The sequence below is a fragment of the Carcharhinus amblyrhynchos genome, chromosome 18 (assembly GCF_965287045.1).
Source record: "Carcharhinus amblyrhynchos chromosome 18, sCarAmb.v2.hapA, whole genome shotgun sequence".
Classification (NCBI taxonomy): Eukaryota; Metazoa; Chordata; class Chondrichthyes; order Carcharhiniformes; family Carcharhinidae; genus Carcharhinus; species Carcharhinus amblyrhynchos.
In genome coordinates this window covers 24,318,386-24,341,387 of record NC_137341.1, presented here as the reverse complement: position 1 = coordinate 24,341,387, position 23,002 = coordinate 24,318,386, and the positions used below count along the sequence as shown (strand labels likewise).

Here is a 23,002-nt window from a genome sequence, read left to right as displayed (position 1 = left end):
TGGGCTGATACTCCGCTGTCAGGGAAATATTGAACAGACTGTCCTGTGGCTGTTCAGGCACATAAGAGGGCTCTGCATGCAGGCATGTCTTGGTCCCAGTGTTGTGTTGGGGAAGGCCTCTCTGAGCAGTGACAGTCATGCACAGTAAGGTGTGCAGGACATTAGCAATCATTTAAGGGATTTAGTATTGGGAGTTAAGTGACATGGGACTGAAGCAAATGGCACAGTCATGGTCAGGGAAGTCACTTGCATCCCTTAAATGGGTGCTGAAAAGTCATGGGGGTGTATTGTATTGTCTCATGACTGGAGAGTAGGAGGAGGGGGGATTAAAAGTTAGGGTGCATGTGGCCTTGAGAAGGGGAGGGTTGACAAAGCCCTGGGGACTTCAACATTTAAGGGTTCAGTGGGAATGAAATATCAACATACACAATGATGATCTGATTTGATGTATTATTGTCACATGTATTAGTGTACAGTGAAAAATATTGTTTCTTGCGCTAAGCAGACAACGCATATCATTCATAGAGAAGGAAAGGAGAGGGTGCTGAATGTCGTGTTATGATCATAGCCTGGGTGTTGAGAAGGATCAACTTAAGGTAGGTCCATTCAAAAGTCTGATGGCAGCAAGTTAGAAGCTGTTCTTGAGTCAGTCGGTACGTGACCTCAGACTTTTTGTAATTTTTACCTGACGGAAGAAGGTGGAAGAGAGAGAATGTCCAGGGTGCATGGGGTCCTTGATTATGCAGGCTGCTTTTTTAAGGCAGCAGGAAGTATTGAGAGAGTCAGTGGATGGGAGGCTGGTTTGTGTGATGGACTGGGCTTCATTCACGACCCTTTGTAGTTTCTTACCGTCTTTGATAGAACAGGAGCTATACCAAGCTGTGATACATCCAGAGAGGATGCTTTCTGTGGTGCATCTGAAAAGTTGGTGAGAGTCATAGCAGACATGCCAAATTTTCTTTGCCTCCAGAGAAAGTAAAGATGTTGGTTGGCTTTCTTAATAATGATGAGATTAAGTGCTAACAGGAGGACTGGATACTAACAGGAAGAATGGGAATTAGGCGTCATTAATTTTGGAGGAGAATGGGAGGAGCTTTGTGGCTGGTGGGTGAAGTTGGAAGCTGGTTGCACTCACAAAAGTGATCAGCACCATGTTTGCCTTCCCTGATCAATGACACAGTTGGGAAAACAAGTTTTAAAAAAATCAATCTGGGAGGGGTCTCAAGACATGAGGGAGGAGTTGTGCATAACTATTTTGAGCCAATTGAAGGGGCGCCTTTTTTGCTCAAACCATGGGAAGCATGGCTTAGCTGAGAACTGGACTTGCATAATAAATGAGCTTGGCTCCTTTTTATATGGTGTGCATTCAGCAACAGTCCATTAAGGTTAGGTCTTAATTGGCATCTGATCCACACAGAGTGGAAGCTGCCTCCAAAAATCAACAGCAACATTTACTGCACAGAGGCAGCATGGGCCCTACATACCTCTATCTTCCCAATCCATTGGTTATTGCATTCAAGGCACCATGCTTGCAGTGAGGACAGAAGTGCAAGGACATGCATCCATAGTTGTTGTCAAGGACAACAACACAATGTTGACTGTGGCTCCTAGGACTTAGGAATTCAGACCCTAATGAATGCTCTCATTATGGATGCGCATTCACATCTGAAGGAAAAGCTCAGCCACCTGTCATCCTCCAGGATTATATCATTTTGCAAGAGGTGGCCTTGGTAAGTGATGTGTAGACTAAGGGAAAGTCAAGGCCTGAAGAATGCATATATATGGAACAACACAGATCAATAGGAAATAACATTGATTGTTCAATTGGATCAGCTCACAGAAACAAGGACGAGTGGAAAATTCAGGCTGCTTGATAGCTTTGATGCAAGTGAGGCGAAGAAGACCCATCACTATTTGATACAGCTGACAGAAGACCTTTACCCTGAGGAACAAGAACCAGCTACTCATACATGGCGATGAGCAAAAGAAAGTGCTTTGCTTGTCTGGGAATGTGTTAGCTTGTATTTGCTACATTTTCCATGAAAACTCATGCTGCATGAACTGGATGGGTGTCCAATGCCATTTGCACTTAAGATTGTCGCTGCAATCAACATTTTTACCATGGGGCCTCCAAGAAATCTCACAATAAGCAATACATAAGTGCCTGAGCAAGCTTACCTATTCCTTTTTCAATAAAGCTCACCATTACATGCAGTTCCACATGGATTAAGCAAGTCAGGCTGCCAGAGCTGTGGGGTTCGCAGTAATCTTAGGCAAGTTTAGGGCACCATCAACTGCACACATGTGGCCTTTGGAGGTTCCTAGTGGTAGCTTCTGAGATTGATTAATTGGAAAGGATTCACATTCTCAACACCCAACTTATCTGTGATCACAGAAAGCAGATCCTGCATATTTGTGCTAGGTACCCAGGGAGCTCTTCCATCCTGAATCATTCGCAAGTGCCACAGATTTTTGAGGGCCCTTAGTTCATAGAGAGTTGGCTCATCGGTGATGAAGTGTACCTGCTAAATTCATGGGTTATGGCATCTGAAGGGAGTTACAATGCTGCACATTCAGCCACAAAATTCCTATCAGAAAAGACTATCACCCTCTTAAAGATATGTTTCAAACGTTTGGACAGATCAGGTAGGGCTCTCCAATATTCGCCACAGAACATGTCCCATATCATCATTGTTTGCTATACTCTGCACAAATTAGCTCCGCAAAAGGGAGGATGTGTTGCCAAAGGGAGACACTGAGGAACCACGCAACTCCTCAGACAAGGAGAATGTTGAAGGTATGAATTTGCAGAGGGCAAGGATTCAACAAACCACGTGAAGATACCATTGTATATGCATGACATGGAAGACATACCCATGACAACCTCATAGCTATAAGGAAAAATAAGGTGAAAACAAACTGATATGAACACAGCTCTCCCTATGCTTCAATGCAATGGAGAGAATAAGACATTTATTGTCAACTTCAACATCTTTAAAAGGTCATCAATCTGAAAATGATAATAGAGGAAGCATACACCACCTTGAAACTTAACAATGGGGTTATCCTGGGAAGATGCAGGATTGGGGACATGTGTATGCTGTGTAATGTGATAAACCATCCTCTAGTACACATGTAAGCAACCACATGTAGCACAGTCCTTTCAACCATGGTGTGTAAAATTCAGTGAGCAAGACAGCTTTCAAGAGGCAGAAAAACTTGCGCACATAGATACACTGATACTAGACTGACAGCTGCTTAGTAAGGCAGCTCTATGAGGAAAAACATCTGTCAATAGTTATCATTTGACCATCGGAAGACAGAGCCACATACAGACAGCACTATTTCTCTGAACACCCACTATTCCATAAGCTATTCAATACCTAGGACGGAAGTAAAAAGTATATATAATGATTTAAATGTCACCATTTTTAAAAATTCATTTACGGAATCTGGGCATTGCTGGTTAGGCCAATATTATTCCTCTTGAGAAAGCGGTGGTGAGTTGCCTTCTTGAACTGCTGCAGTCCCTAAGGTTTGAGCTGGAGTTCCAGGATTTTGACCAGGCAACAGGGAAGGAACGGTGATATAGTTCCAAGTCAGGATGGTGGAGGGGAACCTCCAAATGGTGATGCGCCTATATTAATTTTCCTCCTCTACCACTATGTAGAGGTGCAATCCTGACATCTGCAGCAGAGGTGCAGGCAGCCTGTTGACTGCTATGTTCTGTTGTCAGAGCTGACTTTGGTAGACATCCTCTGGAAGCCCAAGTCCTGAAGGGCTCTGGGTCGTTGAGGGTCTCTTGCTTTAGGGCAGGTGCACATGAACCACCCTGCCCTGACCATCTGGAGTCCGAATCCCTCCCACCCCACTCCCCCATCCCTCCCACCCCACTCCCCCATCCCTCCCCCCTCTCCGACCAGCTGGAATTGATGAGGTCACAGGCAGAGGGGATTTGGAGCAGCAGGATTTCCTTGGAAACTTCTGAGAGGATGACATGGAGGGGGGAGATTTGGCTGCTGATGATTCTCACTACGTATGCCCAAACATCCCTCACTGTCTCCTTGAGGAGAAGCGGCAACTTGGAGAGATGTAGAGGTGCCCTGCCCCCTCGTGCTTAGCACTAGAGAGACAGAGCGCAGATCTGCGCACATATGTGGCAGAAACTGTGTGTTCTGCTTAACCTGGGCCACCACCAAAGCAGCTGCCATCCTTCTCATGGAGACTTCAAAGCACTTGTATGCTGGAGCCACAACATCAAACAGAGTATGAAAGACTTTTCCATCCTTCATTACACTCTGGTGACAGCCTCTGACAACCTTGCTTGGTCTTCCCTTGCCTGTCTTTGCATCTCCAACATTTGTCTTAGGGTTGATTGCAGTGGATCATCATCAGTCTCGAACGCGGCAGGGCTCTGGTCTCCAGCAGAGATGACTTGGCTTCTACCAGCTGTGGACCCATGTCTGTAAGGTGTTCGCTACTCCAGAAGTACCATTGATCTCTCCCTTTTGTTGTGGGAAATCTAGCTGCACATAAAGACTAATGAATTAACTCTGAGCACCAAGGGTGAAAGATCAGTTCAAAAGCATGCATGACTGCACTGTGTGCTGAGTTCTCCCCCGTAACTGAAGAAAATCATAGAATCATAGAATCCTACAGTGCAGAGGGAGGCCATTCAGCCCATTGAGTCTGCAACGACCACAATCCTATCTTATCCCCATAACTCCATACATTTACCCTAGCTGGTCCCCCTGACATGAAAGGGGAAATTCAGCTTGGCCAATCCACTTAACCTGCACATCTTTGGACTGTGGGAGGAAACCGGAGCACCGGAAAAACCCATGCAGACACGGGGGAATGTGTAAACTCCACACAAACAGGGACCCAAGCCGGGAATCGAACTTCGGTCCCTAGCGCTGTGAGGCAGCAGTACTAACCGTGCCACCCAAAATGCCTTTGTGCAGTGTCTTAAAGGAGATGGTGATCTTAAAGTGGCTAGCAAACAATCAATGCTGATCTCCTATCTACTGATAGCATGTGATGTCCCAGTGAACTCCAACTCCTTGCATTTTTTTGATGGCCTTACAAGACTGTAATGGGTTTGGAGTGAGGAGAAAGTTCACTTATCCTGACAGAGAAGATCAGATCATTCGTCCTTTTTCTGCACTGCAGAGCAGTCCTATTTTCTGGACTGACCTTCCTGGTGACCTCCTCCCAGGCCAGCATGGTCAGATTCCTGCTCCCGTCCATCAGAATGAGGAGCTCCTGCCTTTTCTAGACAGCTCTGAAGGAGACTTCTCTGAACTGTGGAGTGCAGGGTTTATTTCTTTTGGCTGCCATGTTAATTTACACCTTCAGCCCACATCTGTCCTGTAATGAGTGAGTATCTGTCCAGATGCCATTTAAATATGATGCCACAGCCTTTAATCCCATGAAATAGCAGGGCGGTGGACAAATCCTTGTCCAGCCTGTCATGAGATTTGACAAGCTCCTCGCTGATGCATAACTAATACATTGAAAATCAGAAGACCCCGCCACCCTGTGGAAACCATGCCAATTTTTCTGTCCCCCACCACACTTAGTCTCCAGCATGGAAAATCCCACCCATTAATATAGATTATAAATAGCTGAGGTCCAAGTACTGGGGGGTAATAGTTTGCAAGGACAATGGGGTTAAGTTGGATTGAACATATAAATTTCTATCTGTGTCATTAATTCATCTCACTTATTGTGAATGCTTCATGCAGATATAGAGCCTTTAGCTTTGATTTTTTAAAAATTTTCCCTTATGTTGGCTTAGTCACGAATGCCCTATTACTTTGGTTAAAGCTCTTTACCCACACTGATTATTTTTGCTCTCCTCTAGAGCCCTGACATTTCCCTTTCTTCTTTCGAATTTATCCTTTCATGAATCCTTCCAAACCCCTTTCTCCCATTGAATTAGTTTAAAATCTTTTCTTACTACATTAGTTATTCAATTGGCCATGACACTAATGCCAGCTATGTTTTGGAAATATAGAAACATCAGAAATAGAAGCAGGAGTAGGCTATTTGGCCTTTCAGGTCTGTCCTGCCATTTATCTTGATCATGGCTGATCATCAAATTCAATATCTTAATTCCTCCTCCCCAAGAACTATATCTAATTTCTTCTTGAAATTGCACAATGTTTTGACCTCAGTTACTTACTGTGGCAGTGAATTCCACAGATTCACCACTCTCTGGCTAAAGGAATTCCTTCCCGCCAACTATGGCAAGGTCTGCAAGACATAACAGACTACAAGATGAAGGCATGTAAAATCGCCAGCTCCAATGCGCCCCTTCCTGATGAGCTCGATGCATGCTACGCCAGTTTTGAGCAAGAGGTCAGTGAGTGCATGCCCTCCACTTTGGAAGGCCTGGATGAACCTGTATCCAGGATAACCATTGCAGATGTCAGAGCAGCTTCTTGAAGGTCAACCCATGGAAAATGACTAGCCCGGATGGGCTTTCTGGATGAGGACTCAGATCCTGTGTGGATCAGTTGATGGGGGTATACGCAGACAACAATCTGAGGTCCCTATCTACTTCAAGAAGACAACCATCATCCTGGTACCTAAGCCAAGCAGCATGCCTTAATGATTATCGTCTGGTGGTTCTGACATCCATCATGAGGAAGTGCTTTGAAAGGCTAGTCATGGCATGAATCAATTCCAGCCTCCCAGATTGTCTGGATCCAATACAGTTTGCCTAATGCCACGACAGGTCCACAGCAAACGCCATCTCTCTGGCCCCGCACTCAACTCTGGAACACCTAGATAACAAAGACATCTATGTCACACTCCTATTTATTGACTACAGATCAGCCTTTATCTCTATGATACTCATCTCCAAACTCTGTGGCCTGGGCCTTGGTTCCTCCATCTGTTACTGGATTCTGAAATTCCTAACTCACTGGTCACAATCATTAAGGATAGGCAACAATATCTCTTCGATAATCATCCTCAATATCGGTGTTCCACAAGGCTGTGTTCTCAGCTTCCTTCTATACTCCTAATACACCTATGACTGTATGGCCAAATTTTCAAGTTTGCAGATGACACCACCTTAGTGGGTTGGATCTCAAACAATGACAAGACAGACTACAGGAATGAGATAGAGAATCTGGTGAACTGGTGCAGCAACAATAATCTCTCCCTCAGTGTCAACAAAACAAAGGAGATTATCATTGACTTCAGGAAGTGTAGAGGAGAACACACCCTGTCTACATCAACAGGGATGAAGTGGAAAGAGTCGAGAGCTTCAAGTTTTTAGGTGTCCAGATCACCAACAACCTGCCCTGGCTCCCCCCCGCCAATGACAACACTATAGTTAAAAAAGCCCACCAATGTCTCTACTTTCTCAGAAGACTAAGGAAATTTGGCATGTCAGCTATGACTCTCACCAACTTTTACAGATGCATCATAGAAAACATTTTTTCTGGTTATATCACAGCTTGGTATGGCTCCTGATCTGCTCAAGACCACAAGGAACTACAAAAGGTTGTGAATGTAGCCCAATCCATCACGCAAACCAGCCTCCCATCCATTGATTCTGTCTACACTTCCAGCTGCCTCGGCAAAGCAGCCAGCATAATTAAGATCACCACGTGCCCCAGACATTCTCTCTTCCACCTTCTTCCATCAGGAAAAAGATATAGAAGTCTGAGGTCACATACCAACTGACTCAAGAACAGCTTCTTCCCTGCTGCCATCAGACTTTTGAATGGATCTACCTTGCATTAAGTTGATCTTTCTCTACACTCTAGCTATGATTATAACACAACATTCTGCACTCTCTCGTTTCCTTCTCTATGAACACTGCACTGTCTGTATAGCACACAAGAAACAATACTTTTCACTGTATGCTTATATATGTTACAATAATATATCAAATCAAATCACAATGTTTTGGCCTCAATTACTTATTGTGATAGTAAATTCCACAGATTCACCACTCTCTGGGTGAAGACATTTTTCCTCACTTCAGTCCTAAAAGATTTACCCCTTATCCTCAAACTCTAACCCCTGTTCTGGACTCCCCCACCATTGAGAACTTTCTTTCTGAATCTACCCTGTCTTATCCTGTTAGATTTTATAAGTTTCTACGACAGCCCATATTTATGGAACAATCCCTCTTTCCCTGGTGCTTGTATTGGTGATCTCTGCCTCCCACACCACTATATGAGACATGAATTATAAGGCATGAGGCACAATGATTAACACTGCTGTCTTACAGCATCAGAGACCAGGGTGTGATTCCAGCCTTGGGTGAACGTTTGTGTGGAGTTTGCATGTTCTCCCTGTGTCTCTGTGGGTTTCCTCCCACAGACTAAAGATGTGCAGGTTAGATGGATTGGCCATGCTAAATTGCCCCTTTGTGTCCCACAATGTGTAGGTTAATGGGCTTAGCGGGGTAAATATATGGGGTTATGGGGATAAGGTAAGATGCTCTCAGAAAGTCAGTGCAGACTCAATGGGCAGAATAGCCTCCTTCATTTTCTATGATCAACTTTCCAATCTGTTTATCTCTATGCCAATTGACACATGGCCCAGCTAACATTCCAGAGGTTATTATCATTTTGTCTTTGTAATTAGTTTGTACATGGATCATTATAACTGGATCAGACCTGTTCTTCTCCAAGTTCTTCTCCAGCTGCAAGGAGATGTCACTAACCCCAGTACTGGATAGAACTTCTACTCATGGCCACAAAGAACAGTAACTATACTCCCAACTATACTGCCCCTTATTATGACCACATTCAGTTTCATTCCTCTCATTTGCTAGGTTCCTTCACCATGTGGTAGGTCAGTTTACCTTTCCATCCTGCAGTCCTTGTTCTTATCCATTTCATGCTTTTTCATCAAAGTGAAAAAGAAAGCCTCCTCCATCACTACATCCTGATAAACATAGCTAGAATGGTTACAGCTTAGAAGGCTGTCAATTCCCTTGTCATGTCTGTGTCGGCTCTCTGCAAGAACAACTCACCTAGATCCACTTCCCTCACATTTTTCGCCAGAGATAATTGTCCAACTTTCATTTGAATGCTATAATTAAATCTGCCTCCACCACACCATCAGGCAATGATTCCAGATACTAATCACTCTCTGTGTAACAGGTTTGTCCTCATGTTGCCATTTCTTCTTTTGCCAATCACAATAAATCACTGCGTTCTCATTCTTAATATTTCCACCAGCAGGAACAGTTTCTCTCTATCTACTCTGTCCAGAAACCTCATGACTATCTCTATGCCAATTGACACATGGCCCAGCTAACATTCCAGAGGTTATTATCATTTTGTCTTTGTAATTAGTTTGTACATGGATCATTACAACTGGATCAGACCTGTTCTTCTCCAAGTTCTTCTCCAGCTGCAAGGAGATGTCACTAACCCCAGTACCTCTATCACATCTCCCCTTAATCCTCACTTCTCCATGAAGAACAGCCCCAGTTTCTCCAATCTGACCATGCAACTTATGTTCCACATCCCTGGAACCCTTCCTGTGATTCGTTTTTGCATCCTTTCCAATGCCTTTACATCCTTCCAAAAGTGTAGTGCCCAGAAATGGACACAATACTCCAGTTGAGGTCAAACCAGTTTTTTATACAGATATCATACATTCTTGCTTTTGTGTTCTGTATCCCTACTATGAAGCCCAAGATCACACGTGCTTTATTAACCATCTTCGCAAACTACCCCTGCAGCCTTCAATGATTTAATTATATATGCCCCCAGGTCCCTCTGCTCCTGCACCCCTTTAGAATTGTACTTCTTTAAATCTTGTTTCTCTCCATTCTTCCCATCAAAATGAATCACTTCACACTTCTCTGCATTAAATTTAATCTGTCACTTGTCTGCTTATTCGACCAGCTTGGTTATTGACTTCTTGAAGTTTATCACCGTGCTCCTCACAGTTCCCAATACAAGTACTTCCAAAATTTGTGTCATCCACAAATTTTGAAATTATGCCACATACACCCTAGTCTAAGTCACTAATATAGATCAGGAAAATTTGTGCTCCTAACACTGTGCAATCCCACTGTATACCTTCCTCCAGTTCAAGAAGACAATCATTCACCACTACATTCTGTTTCTTGTCACTCAGCCAATTTTGTATCAACGCTGCTGGTGTCCCTTTTATTCTAAGAGCTTTAACTTTGTTGACAAATCTATTACATGGCACTCTATCAAATTTTAGAAATCCATGTGCACCTCATTAACCACATTAGCATCATGGGCCTTCCCTATTTCCTCATCAAAAAAAACTCAACAAGTTAGTTAAGTACAATCTATGCTAGCTTTCTTTAATTAATCCTTATTTGTTTAATTGACTGTTACTTTTTTTTTCCCCAAGTTGTCTTTTCTGAAAACTTTCACACCACCGAGGTTAAACTAACTAGCCTGTAGCACTGGGTTTATCCTTACAGCCTTTCTTGGGCAAGGATGTAACATTTGGACGTAACAACCTGATTTGCTGTTACAGCCTCCTGTTCTCTATCATTGAGCAATTCTAAACTTTTATTTAACATAGGTGTGTGACTACCTCCTGGAACAACATGTCCAGTTAACTCTCCTCCTTCCTAATGCCCTACAATGCCTGCAGCTCAGAATCCAGCTCAATAATTCTGAGCTCAAGTGCCTCAACCTCTAGACACTTACAGTAGATGTGGTTGTCCAGGATTGCTGAGCTCTCCAGAAGCTCACCTTCGCTGCAATTTTGGCACATCACCTGTCCTGCCATGTCCAACAAACTATATTTCTTCATTGATTGATATTTAACCACTTTTTTTTGAGTGTTTGATTGGACATTGGCAAGAAAAGTTTACTCTGCATCTAACCTGTGTTGTATCTCCCCTGGAGTGTTTGACTGAACAGTACAGACACTGTATTTACTACTTAATACGTGCTGTACCTGCATGAGACCACATGACTGTTTGAGGGCACAGTGTAGAGGGAGTTTTATTGATCATTTAACCTTTCCTTTGATATTGATTCTGAGTACCTGAAATATGAAGGGTTCCATTCCTCAGCACTGACATTCTTCACCTTGATGAGTTTGAGAAAAGCATTAAGTATAATGACTGTTGGCAATCCTTTCCATTCTGGACCATCACAAGTTAAATACATTGCCAGGCTGCTGCTTAACTGACTTAAATTAGAACAGGCTGAAGGCTTCAAGGTGCCAAAAGCTTTGGCTGCACCAGTTGGTGTTATCTGGCATTAGATGAATGTTTAATCAGGCTTTCAATGTTATGCTAAGTAGGTTTCAGTGATTTTTCACACCAGAATTTATCTCTGTTGCATGTGCTATATTTTTCTTTGAATCTTGCATTAAATGATGGGGAAGGGAGGTAGAGAATGATCCACATTAGATCTGAGGCCATTGCAGATTAAGTTTAATGTTGTGGTTGGTCAGTCGTATCATACTTGTTTTTCTCTTCACCAGAAAGAGGTGCTGATCAAAATTAGACACTGGCTCTTTGAGTGTCACATTATCCATTTTTTCCACACCAGCCATCTTGTCATTTCTCTTTATTGACTTTGACAGTTTAGTGCCAGTTGGCAGCACCTTCTCAAGGGCAATTAGGGATGGATAATAAATGCTGGCTTAACCAGTGGCACCCATATCACATGAATGAACAATTCTTTAAAAATTCAGAACTGGAGTGAACCTAATACAAAATCATCTGACTGTAGATCCTCACTGCAAGCAGATGGGGGACACTTTCATCTGTTTACACTGGGCTGGGCTTGAGCCAAAAGGACGGTTTTCAACCATCTCACCATCAACATTTGGAGACGGTCTTTTAGCAAGAATGTTAAAATGCATCCATGGATGCATAAATTGTCAAAGTCAAAACTGTAAATGACTACACCAGGCAGACAGCAACTCAAAAGAGATGCAGCATCATTCAACAGATTAGACTCTACAGTGAGATCCTCACAAGGTTTGTACAGAGAGCAAACTCATGTTATCACATATTTCGAATGTCTCACATTAAAAACTATATTTTTATGAAAGTACAAAAATATTTGTAATTTCCAGGCCCATGGGTGGGATTTTATAGCCTCCCTCATCCTGAAACTGTAAAATTCCACTCGAGGTCAATGGACCTTCCCATTGTCTGCTGTCATCTACTCTGATTCCATTGGCAGGCGGGACAGTAAAATTTGGGTGCATGTGTGCCTTACATACCAAATAACATCAAAAGAAAAGCTCTTCCAAAGGTCCAATTAGTTATCATGCAAGGTAGCATGAGAACACTTACTAAATATCAGTCAACACAAGATGCTTGAGGTTGGGTGAAGTTACTGAGTGACAGTGTGAGGGACCTGGATTAACTTCAGCAGATACAATCAATATAATTTTAAATGATGTGCAGAAGATTGTGAGATGTGCAATGTCTACATTGCAAAGGACCTGTTTTCAAATCTTGATAATAACTTAACAAATAGTTGGCATAAAAATCTGTAATAGTAAAACCATCAATCTCAAGTACCCATTGTGGAGCTTGGCTCAAAAGGGACCTGATTCAAAAATGATTGTAACTCTATCTCCAATCTGCAGTCCCTTTGCTTGTGGCCCATTGGTTTGAGTGAATTTACCCCGTGAGTGCACGTACATTAGAAGTGACTCACTGTCGTCTGATCTTCTGAATGCAACTGACTAACAGCTACTGGATTACTGTGTGACTATTGAGTATGGGGAGTGAAGCACATAATAAGAAGTGCATGGAGGCAGCAAGCTCTGTAATGCATGAATACCACCTTTAGTTAAGTGACTGTAAGGTGAGCCCTCAAAGTTCTGCACATTTTGGGTTGAATTCAATAAAACACTATGGAAATAGGAACGTGGTATTAGAATCAAAATACAAGAGCAGCTTGTCATCTGACAGGCCTTTGTCTCATGTTCAGCTTGTAACATGACACCAATACAAAAGCAAAATACTGGATGTTGGAAAACTGAAATGCTCAGCAGGTCATACAGTATCTGTGGAGAGAACAGGGTTCTCATGAAAGGTCACTGATCTGAAACGTTAATTCTGTTTCTCTCTATAGATGCTGTCTGACCTGCAGAGCATTTCAAGCATTTTTTTGGTCTTATTGCAACATGACATTCTCCATAGCCTTCTTTTGTCTCTCTTTTGTTCATCAATACTTCCGTGCTCAGTTCTCCTCTGGAACTTCCACATAAACAAAAAACTCCAGACTCTAAAATAGTAACAGTTAAAATGTGAGAAATAATTACGAAGTCTGGCAACATCTTGTTAACAGAGTTAACTTAGCAAACCTGTTTCTCTCTCCGCAGATGTTGCCAGACCTTCCGGATATTTCATGCATATTCTGTTCTACTCCCGAAGAACTTTCTCTCTTATTCCATCTCAGCTTCAAAAGCCATGTCCTGTAAACTTTCACTCTAACTCATTCTTTTGTTGGTCCTTAAAGCTATGGTATTCTTTACCTCCTTTGGTCTTCCATGATTCCTACAATCTAATTTTGAAGACTAAAACTATGGATCACTGGGTCAATCAATTCTCCTGAGTGTAGATATGTCTTCTGTTGAATCGATGGGATGATAATTCTCCACATTCTCTAACAAGGACAATGTAGCTACCCTAGCATTCATAATGGTAGAGACATTCCTGTATTTAAACCATTGTACATAGAGCATTAATAAAGGCTTTAGCCACTGCTGTGGTTTCTGAGATAGGTCTACATGCATAGCTGCAGGAGAAAGTAAGACTTGCAGATGCCACATCCAATGCTGCAAGTGAAGAGAACAAGGAAGATGCAAAAGAGAAAGGCAGGAAAGGAGGATCGTAGAAAACAGAGAATGAAACGTTTCCTGAACAACGTGTGATTCTTGTGATATATTGTAACCAAGCACATTTAATCAGCATTACATTTTTAGCATGCAACAGTGCCACAAATGTGCACTTCAGCTGAGACTTACCTGAACTTCACTGCTGTATGGCCATCTAACCACCATGTAAAGCCATAGAAAGTGTACAGCATAGATTGACCAGGATTATTCCAGGGATGGAAAATTATAGTTATGCAGAGACACTGAAGAGGTTTGAGATACCAGAATTATTCCCACTTGATCAAAGAAAGTTAACAAGATTTAATGAGGGTGTTTAAATATTGGGCCTTTGTCTTCATCTTTAGAGCTTGGGTTTTTCACTCTTTTTGATTAAAAGAAAATCATTGCTCTTTTTCTTTTGAGACTTGCTTAATTTGCTTAAGTAACTTCTCTTTACACTGTTTCTCCCAAATGAGTTAATTAAGCAAATAATTAAATATAAAATGGGAAGCGAGAGACTCAGCAGCCCATCTCTCATGACAGGTCTTTCAGCTTTCCAAGCTACCTTGCTGAGCCAGTCAAGAGTAGATATTTTCCTTTTGCCCATTCATGCAAAATCTATCCTTTTGGCAATCAACCACAATTAACATGTGAAAGAAGTTTGACAAACGTAGTAAGGGATGAGTTATTCTGGAAAGTTCTATTGTTATGATCTCTTGAATGATATTGCTTTCCTTTAACCACAGCTTGCAATGACCTGGCAACTAGGCCCAAGTCACCATGACAAGTTGCATTTTTATGTGTCTAAAACTGTATTAGTTTTCAACTGCTGATTGCTGTGGACTTCCCAATAACAAAATAAAGGGATTTTGGAATATGTCAAGTACTTCACAGCCAAAATAGATTATCAGAATCTTCTCTGTTCATTAGTGATCGACCAACCCAGGAGGAGGGGGATTCGTCCCTGATTGTGATAGTTATGTCCTGTTCCCTCTAGACCACAGTTGGGTATTTGAATGAAATCACTGTCTAAGAGTCAGGAATGGTAAGCTGACCATTCAAAGGGTCAAGAAGGAGAAAGTTGGCCATTCAAATGGTTGTGAAGGAGTAACCAATCCATTAATTGGAAAAATCACAATTGCATTAAAATAGCATCATTAATGCAGTAAAATATCCCAGATGCTTGTCAGACAAAACTTGACCCTGAACCACATAAGGCAAGGTTAGTTCAAGTCATCAAAAGTTTGATCAAAATAGTATGTTTTAAACATCATCTTAAAGGAGGAGAGAGAATCAGGGAGATTTATGTGGGTGTCCCAAACTTTGACCTAGACACGTAAAGGCATGACGTCTAATGGTGGGATGAAGGATATGAGGATTGATCAAGAAGTCAGAGTTGGAAGAATGCAAAAATCTTAGACAGATGTCGGACTGAAGGAGGTTACAGTGAAATGGACCAGTAAGGCAATAGGACAAATTGAATACAATGAGAAATTTGAAATCTCTATCCCTCTACCCCCTCTCCATCCTCTGTTAGAGCTCCTTCCCTTCTCCCTTATTCTCTATTTATCTGCTTATTTCAATTTGTCTCAAACACTCCCTCCCTCTCTCTTTCTCTCTCTCTGTCTCAGTTTCAGTAAGGCATGTGTTGGACCACAGACAGGTGGAGCCAACACTGCAGAAACATGGCAATGTAGTTGTAATGTCCCTGGACTGGTAATCCAGAATCCTAGGAAATGCAGGGTGTGTGTGGGGTTCAAATCCTACCATGACAGCTGGTGGAATTTAAATTAATCTAATAAATCGGGAATTGAACGCTAGTCTCAATAATGGTGACCATGAAATATATCTGGTTCACTAATATCCTTTAGGGAAGGAAATCTACCATCCTTACCTGGCCTGGCCTACATGTGACTCCAGCCCCACAGCTGTCTGGTTGACTCTTAACTGCTGTCTGAAATGGCACAGCAAGCCAATTAATTCATTGACAATTAGGGATGCGCACAGATGTTGGCCTTGCCAGTGATGCCCACGTCATGTGAAAAATAAAACAAATTAAACCCATGTTAAGACATGACTTTGAGATGGGTGCCAAGAGTGAGAGATGAATATGGGCAGGGAGGGACAAAGGGCAGAAGCTGGGAGCACAACACTGTCTTCAAGTGGAGATGCACATGCAGAGTTTGCAAGGGCAGGGCCTGCATTAAGAAAGAGGCCTTGGGAACATATCACTTCCTCATCTGTCAGGTTGCAGGCAGTATTGGCACATACAGGGTTTGCGAGGACAGATCCTGCATTAAGACAGAGGCCTGGGAACATATCACTTCCTCATCTGTCAGGATGCAGACAGTATTGTGCAGATAAAAGAAGTTAAAAGGAGTGAGGACAGAATTTACAGGTCTGGCCATAGAACCATACAGTCTAGAAGGAGACCTACTGTGAAAGAGCTGTCAATTAGTCCCATTGCCCTGCTTTTTCCACATAACCCTGTAAATCTTGCATTTTAGTATTTATTCAATTCCCTTTTGAAAGTTATTGTTGAATCTGCTTCCACTCTTTCAAGCAGAGCATTCCAGATCATTACCATTTTCTGCCTTCAAAAATTCTTCCCATTTCCCAAAATGTTACTTTGCCAATTATCTTCAATCTGTGTTCACTTGTTACTGGTCCACCTGCTACTGGGAACGGTTTTTTCTCTATTTATATTAAAATCTTTCATGATTTACGACGCTTCCACCAAATCTTCCATTAAGCTGCCGTGTCCTAAGGAAAAGCACAGCTTCCCTAGTCTTGCCACACATAAAGTGTCCTCTTGTTACATTCTGTTAACAAACCAAAACTGTTGTGGTCTCATGGTAGAGATTATTTTGATAATATATTAGAAAAAAGTAACAGGGAAAATACCTATTTGAAAATTCACAGCCACTTTGTTTATAGGAGACTGATGTTGATTTTTCTCATTAATTAGACTGAGCTGAAGGATTGGCTGCTGGTAAATTCCTTCCACCTCCCATCTTTTGACTCGGGTTAAAAATTATGTAAAAGTGGGTGGGGACAGTTGCAAATATGACGAGTTAGCTTACATTTACCCCATTTTAGTTGAAAATGGGGACATTACAGCATCAACAATATACATAGCATTTGAAGCTCTCGGCACAGATTATTCTTAATGCATCTCTCTAGCTAGTGCCACCGATTTGCATTGATCTTTTGGGACTGTGAAGTCCAGTGACTGAACACAGTGCTGGAGAAGATTTCAATAACTTAAGAACAAAAGCATGTTCCTAACACATCACCTGCCAATTAGATGGATGCGGCCGTATAGTGTGAGCAGAAACTGCGCCCGGGAAGTACACATATCCCCTGGCTGTCCTGCGTCGCATTAGGGCAATCCAGATCTAATACTCTCAACACATCTGCTCACATGGATAGTTACTCTTTTATTAACTAATGCCTTGAAAGTAAAGGAAGATTCCCATTAAGTGGATTGAACTCTCTCTTTCCACTCACTGCGCGAAACCAACCCAGAACCCCATATTTAAAGGCGAGAGTAATGTTTCTGTAACAGATTATGCTCCGAGTCATGGCTCATAAAATACATGGTACTTGCTAGGCGCAGAGCGAATCAAACATTGCATTTTTGCGAATGTTAATGTATCAAACTGCGATCAAGATTTGTATTAGATGCAGTATGAGTGCATTTAAATTAAGCTTCAGGCTTGATTTGATACATAATTAAGTCAACTGTGCAGAGCCAAAACATCTTAACCCATTAGATGCAGATGCCGAGCTACTTGACTTGGATAGGTTGGAGATATATTTTGGGGAGGTCGGTCTGTAAACGCTATTTTTTTTCTCGAGATGCTCTCCCCTCTCCAGAATCTAAGCCCTTGGAGTTGCCTCTTACCTGTACCATTCCAACCCCTTCTCATAGTGCCTGTCGAAGAAGTGAGGCTCCACCCCGACGGCCCTGACGTCCGGATGCACCCGGATCGCCTCCAACAGTGCCCGGGTGCCTCCCTTCTTCACTCCGATGATGATAGCCTGGGGCAGTCTCTGCAGCCCGAAGTCCGGGGTGCTGTTACTCCGGCTCAGCTCCTCGTCCGTGGTGCTGGATTCCTGCGCTTCCCTCTCAAGCCAGCTCTGCACCGTATAGACCTCGACCGGGCTGTCCCTCCAGTCGCTGCTTGTCCCCGCCACCTCCACCGAGACTCGCTCAGAGCTGGCCGTCTCCACCCGGGGGCTGGGGCTGACCCAATCCCTTGGAGTTGTCGGGCGCTCGCCAACTCTGTCTTGCTTGTGTTCAGTCACCAGGGGCCGGGATTGGTACAGGTAGCTGGTGTCGTGCAAGGGGAATTGGATGGAGGTGTAGCAACTCATCAAAGTGTAGCAGACATAGGTGAGCGAGAGAGAGAGAGTGAAGGCGAAGAGCAGCCGCTGGGATACTTTATATGGATGGACTGTTGGGCTGGACCAGAAAGCCATTTCTCACAGCAATGCTGTTCAAACGACAGTTGAGAGACATCTTCTCACTCCAAATGTTGCATGAACCTTTGCAATAAACTGTCCCCATCTAATCCTGATGGAACCGAAAGGAGCTCTGATTTATTTTACTGCAAGGCACATTCTACTCGGAGCGCATCAATTCTCGAAAGCAAATGCCCATTGCATTCTGAATATTGATTCCCCCTTTCTGCCTCGGGCTCTTTATTCCAGATTAGAATTTTTTTTCCTTACAAATCGCAATCTTGAATCCGACCGTTCTCGTCCCGGTTGCATCGCCGAAGCATAGAGTCCATCTGCAAACAGCAACCACAAATCCTTTAATACACAGGAGATCCTTCTCACAGATCACAGAATCAGAAAGGCTCCGGATTCAGCTCTCGTTCCCTGGAAAAGCAACAACCATCTGGAACAAATTCTGCAAATCCTTTCCTCCAGCTCACTGATCAATAACCGCTCAGTAACAATCCCATCAGCACCAACAAACCAGGTGAGCGGTGGCTGGAGCTCCTCTTAGCAGCGACTCTCCAGCAAAGTGCAGTGTAGCCTGCCAGACTAGCAGCCCTTCTCCTTCTCCTGGCCTCCTCTTCAAACCCCTCCTACTCTCTCCCCTCCTCCCCAGTCTGCCCCTCCCCACTCACTTATTTCCCTCCTCCCACTTTCTCTCCTCTCCCATCCCTTCTTCCCCTCTCTCTCCTTCCTTACACCCTCCTCGCCTCCCTCCTCTCCATTTACTCCTCCACTTTCTCTTCTTCCCTCCTCTCCTCTTCCCCCCGGCCCTCATCTCCCCTTCTCCCCCTCCCTCCTCTCCTCTTCCCCCAGCCCTTATCTCCCCTTCGCCCCCTCCCTCCTCTCCTCTCCCCCCGGCCCTTATCTCCCCTTTGCCCCCTCCCTCCTCTCCTCTTCCCCTCAGCCCTTATCTCCCCTTCTCCCCCTCCTCTCTCCTTCTCCCCCTCTCCCCTTACCCACTTCCCTCCTCACCTCTCCTTCATCCCTTTCCCCACCTCCCCATCCCTACCTCCCCATCCCTCCTCCCAATATCCCCTTTTCCTCTCCCAATATCCCCCTTTCCTCTCCCAATATCCCCCTTTCCTCTCCCAATATCCCCCTTTCCTCTCCCCACTTCCCTTCCCCACCAGTTTCACTTCTGCTAGCTTCCCCCCTACCATTTTATCTTCCCTATCCAACTCCTATCTATCCTAACTTTCCACTTCTGCTTCCCCTCCCCATCCTGGCTCTACCCCTCTCCACTCACTCACTCACTAATCACCCCCCTCACTCTCCCCCTCCTATCTCCCTTCCCTTCTTACCTTCCTCCTCTCTCCCACTTCCCATTCCCTCTCCTCTTCCTCTCTCCCACTCCTGCTTTCCTTTCTCATTTTCTCTCCCCCTCCCCAATCCCATCTCCTCTCCTCCCCACATCTCCTCTCCTCCTCCAAACTCCCCCTCCAAATTTCCATCTCCTCTCATCCACTGCTGTTCCCTTCCCATCTCCTTCTCCTCATCTGTCTCTCCCCATCTTTCCCTCATTTCCCCTCACTTCTCCATCTCCTTTGCCTCTCTGCTCCCCTCCCCTACTTCTTCCCCTCCCCTACTTCCTCCCCTCCCCTCCCCTCCTCTCCCCTCCCCTCCCCTCCTCTCCCCTCCTCTCCACTCCCCTCCCCTATAACCATCTCCTCTTTCCATCCTCACCCTCTCCACAGTCACCAATCCCCTCCCCTCCTCCCCAAACACTCTTTTTGCTCATCCTTGGCCTCCCTTATTTCCTCCCCAATTCCTACTCTTCTCTTTCCCCTCTTCCCCTATCTTGCTCCTCACCCGCCACTGTCCCTCATCTCTCCCCGTCCACTTCCTCCTCCCACTTTCTTCCACTTGCATCTCCCTTCCCCTCCGCTTATCTTTAGTGTCTACACATCTTCTCCCTTCTGTGTCTCAATGCCACCTCTCCCCTCCCTATTCTCCTCCCTTTCTCAATGAAAATATTCCCCAGTCATCTTAGAGAAACTACAGGAAGGCATAAATATTTTCAATAATATGAGAGAAAAATTTAAAAAATCAGGAATGGTCCCTATATTGTAAAACATATTTGTGTGTTCCTATAGTTTCTCTAAGATTATAGGGGAATACCCTTGTTTTCCTGTCATTTTTCTCCCTGAGATTGATGAGAATATTCCTGCTTTCCTGTAGTTATTCTCTGTTCATGCTGCCCCGCAGTTGTTGGGAATTTTCTTTCTGCCAGCTGACAGATCCCTAGCTGTCTTGGAGTTTTACATCCCTGTTGGTTTATTTTGCTTGCATCAGTAAAGTTGCTTCACTTGTTTCTTCAAGATGCATCAACATTTCACAATCTTTAGAATCAGGAATTTGTGGGTGAGATCTAACAAATATATGTTGACTGCTGAATAATGATGAATAGTTTAATTGTTCACTTATTTTAGATTTTTGCATACAAATTGGCAATTGACAGTCACTTTCTGTCATGTTTTTAGGGAATGCTTTTTGATGGTAAATGTTAATTATCATCTTACATTCTTAGTAAGGAAAGCGAGACTAAAGGCTTAAATGCTGCAATAATTTGGGAAATCCATGTTAAATCTTTTTGAATCTCTGAATGGTTTGCTTATATAAAGTTATATTTGGGAAGCTGAAGTGGGATGATGTGAGATTAGACAAGCTAGCAAAGCTAAAATCCTCAATTTGTATTTAAAAATGTAAAGTTTGTGACAATAAATCCTGTTAAATGTTGTGCTGATACCAGCCTGGCCCCAAACTGCAGCTACATAGGAAGGAATGGATTGAAAGTAATCAGCATTGGAGACCCACATTAATCTCCATCTGCTTGCTTCTCTCACTCTGCATTCCTTCATCATTTTTTTCATTTTACTCTCCTCTCTTGCTTGTCTTTTCCTTTTTCTCTTCTTAATGTTTATATTTTTCCTTTTATTTGTTTTTCTCTAATTTCTAGCTGAATCACCTGACTCACTTCCTTACCCCTTTTTGAACTATATCCTTCACACTCCCTCACTGGCTCTTATGTCATCCTTCCTCTATTTTTTTTTCCTTCATATATTTTATGCTATATTACATTTCAGATTATTATTATAGTAAACTAAAATTGAAAGACCGCAAAAAGACTGATAGTGTATTTGTATAATGGTTACTACAACATTGCTTGGCCAGTGAGCACATGCTTTTATTTAGATTGGCTTTTATCACCCCAGTGGAGACTTGGTTCCCTTATTATGCTTTGCTGCCTCAAATATTTCCAGTCATCCTCGGGATGGGGGACTGCGTCTGAAAGTGGTTAAAAGATTTTAGATTGCAGATAGCTATAGAGTAGTGTTATTGGAGTAAATGGCATAATTTGTAAACATGGGTAGACAGGTGTAATTTCAATGTTCTTCATGAATTTGTAACATTGAACCTGTAATCAGCGACTAGTGTTTGACTCCGTGTTCAAGAATTCACTCAGCTTTGGCACATAGGAGTGGAATGTAATTACTGAGCTGTAACTGGTATAGAGGCTGCAGCCTGACTGGATCACTGCACAGCTCCAACCCTTCAGTCAATACGATTCAGCATAGTTTCTGATTTACAGCTCCTGGATTCTCTTTCCTTTTCCTCTCTTGCATTCTCATGTTCTCTTTCTGACTCTCACAATTTACTTTTTCTCACATGTATCCTGTATTTTTCTGACTCAATTTTCTTTTTGCTCTTGTCCTATTTACTTTTCCTATCCCCCATTTCTTCCCCTGACTCCACTACTCTTTCACTTCCTCCTCTCTTCCTTAGCCTTTTCCTGTGTCTCTTTTTCATTCTCTTTTCTTTCCCATTGTCCTTTCTGTCTCATTCTTGCCTTCTTGATGGTCAACAAATATGAGTGAAGCAAAAACTGGATGAACAAGAAAGCTCCGGCATAATAAATCTCTTTAAAACAATATTTAAAGAGAAGTAGCAGTTACCACTGGTAAAGGCTGTTTGCTGCCCCCACCTGGACATCACAAACATTTAATAGTGTCAGGCTGAACAGGAGACTTGAACAGCTCCTTTAAGAAAAAAATTATTTAATAGAGCTCCTCAGGGATTGAATCAGACATATGTCCCAGTAGGCAGAACTCAGACTCGGAAATAGAGACTTGCTGACCTCCACTTCTGTCATTGTCTTCTGCTATATAACATGGCAATGATCCAGTTAATGATTGCTGGGCTGACTTCCAGTTTGAGTGTCATTTCCCCGCCCAAGCAGGGACAGAGGGCAAGATGTTCAGCATCCAAATTTGCTGGTCGTGATCCAGAAGGGCACTTGGCATGAGACAATGTCAGGTGCACATGTCATTTCCTGGCATTGGAAGGAAGCAGGAAGTTTTGGACTTCTGCAAGATTTACGAGCATTGGCCCAAACAAGTTTTATTCATCTGAATAATGTGTGAAATTCTGCAGAGGATCAACATTAAGAGCTTCTGTCAAGGAACACACATGGCATGCATTGTAAACATCTGTAGAATGGTAAGATGTGATTATGGAACAGCTGAATTGTTATAATATTTATTTCCCTATGCATGATCAAGAGAAGGGAGAGAGGAGAAAGGGAGGGGGAAAGTACCGAATTGCCTTCCATTTTGACGATGACTTCATCCAATCCCTCCACTAAGCATGAGGTTTTAATGCCAGCGGACAG

The 23,002-nt window shown here is 43.2% G+C and overlaps 1 protein-coding gene across 1 annotated transcript in view; it reads right to left on the bottom strand.

Moving 5' to 3' along the window:
* Window positions 1-18,823, bottom strand: part of LOC145354665 (heparan sulfate glucosamine 3-O-sulfotransferase 4-like) — a 242,984-nt gene extending 224,161 nt beyond the window's left edge. The window contains exon 1 of the mRNA XM_080206098.1: window positions 17,729-18,823. Coding sequence (XP_080062224.1) covers window positions 17,729-18,306 — 578 coding nt within the window. The 5' untranslated portion in view covers window positions 18,307-18,823. The remainder of the gene's footprint in view (window positions 1-17,728) is intronic.
* Between the last annotated feature and the right edge of the window lie 4,179 nt (window positions 18,824-23,002).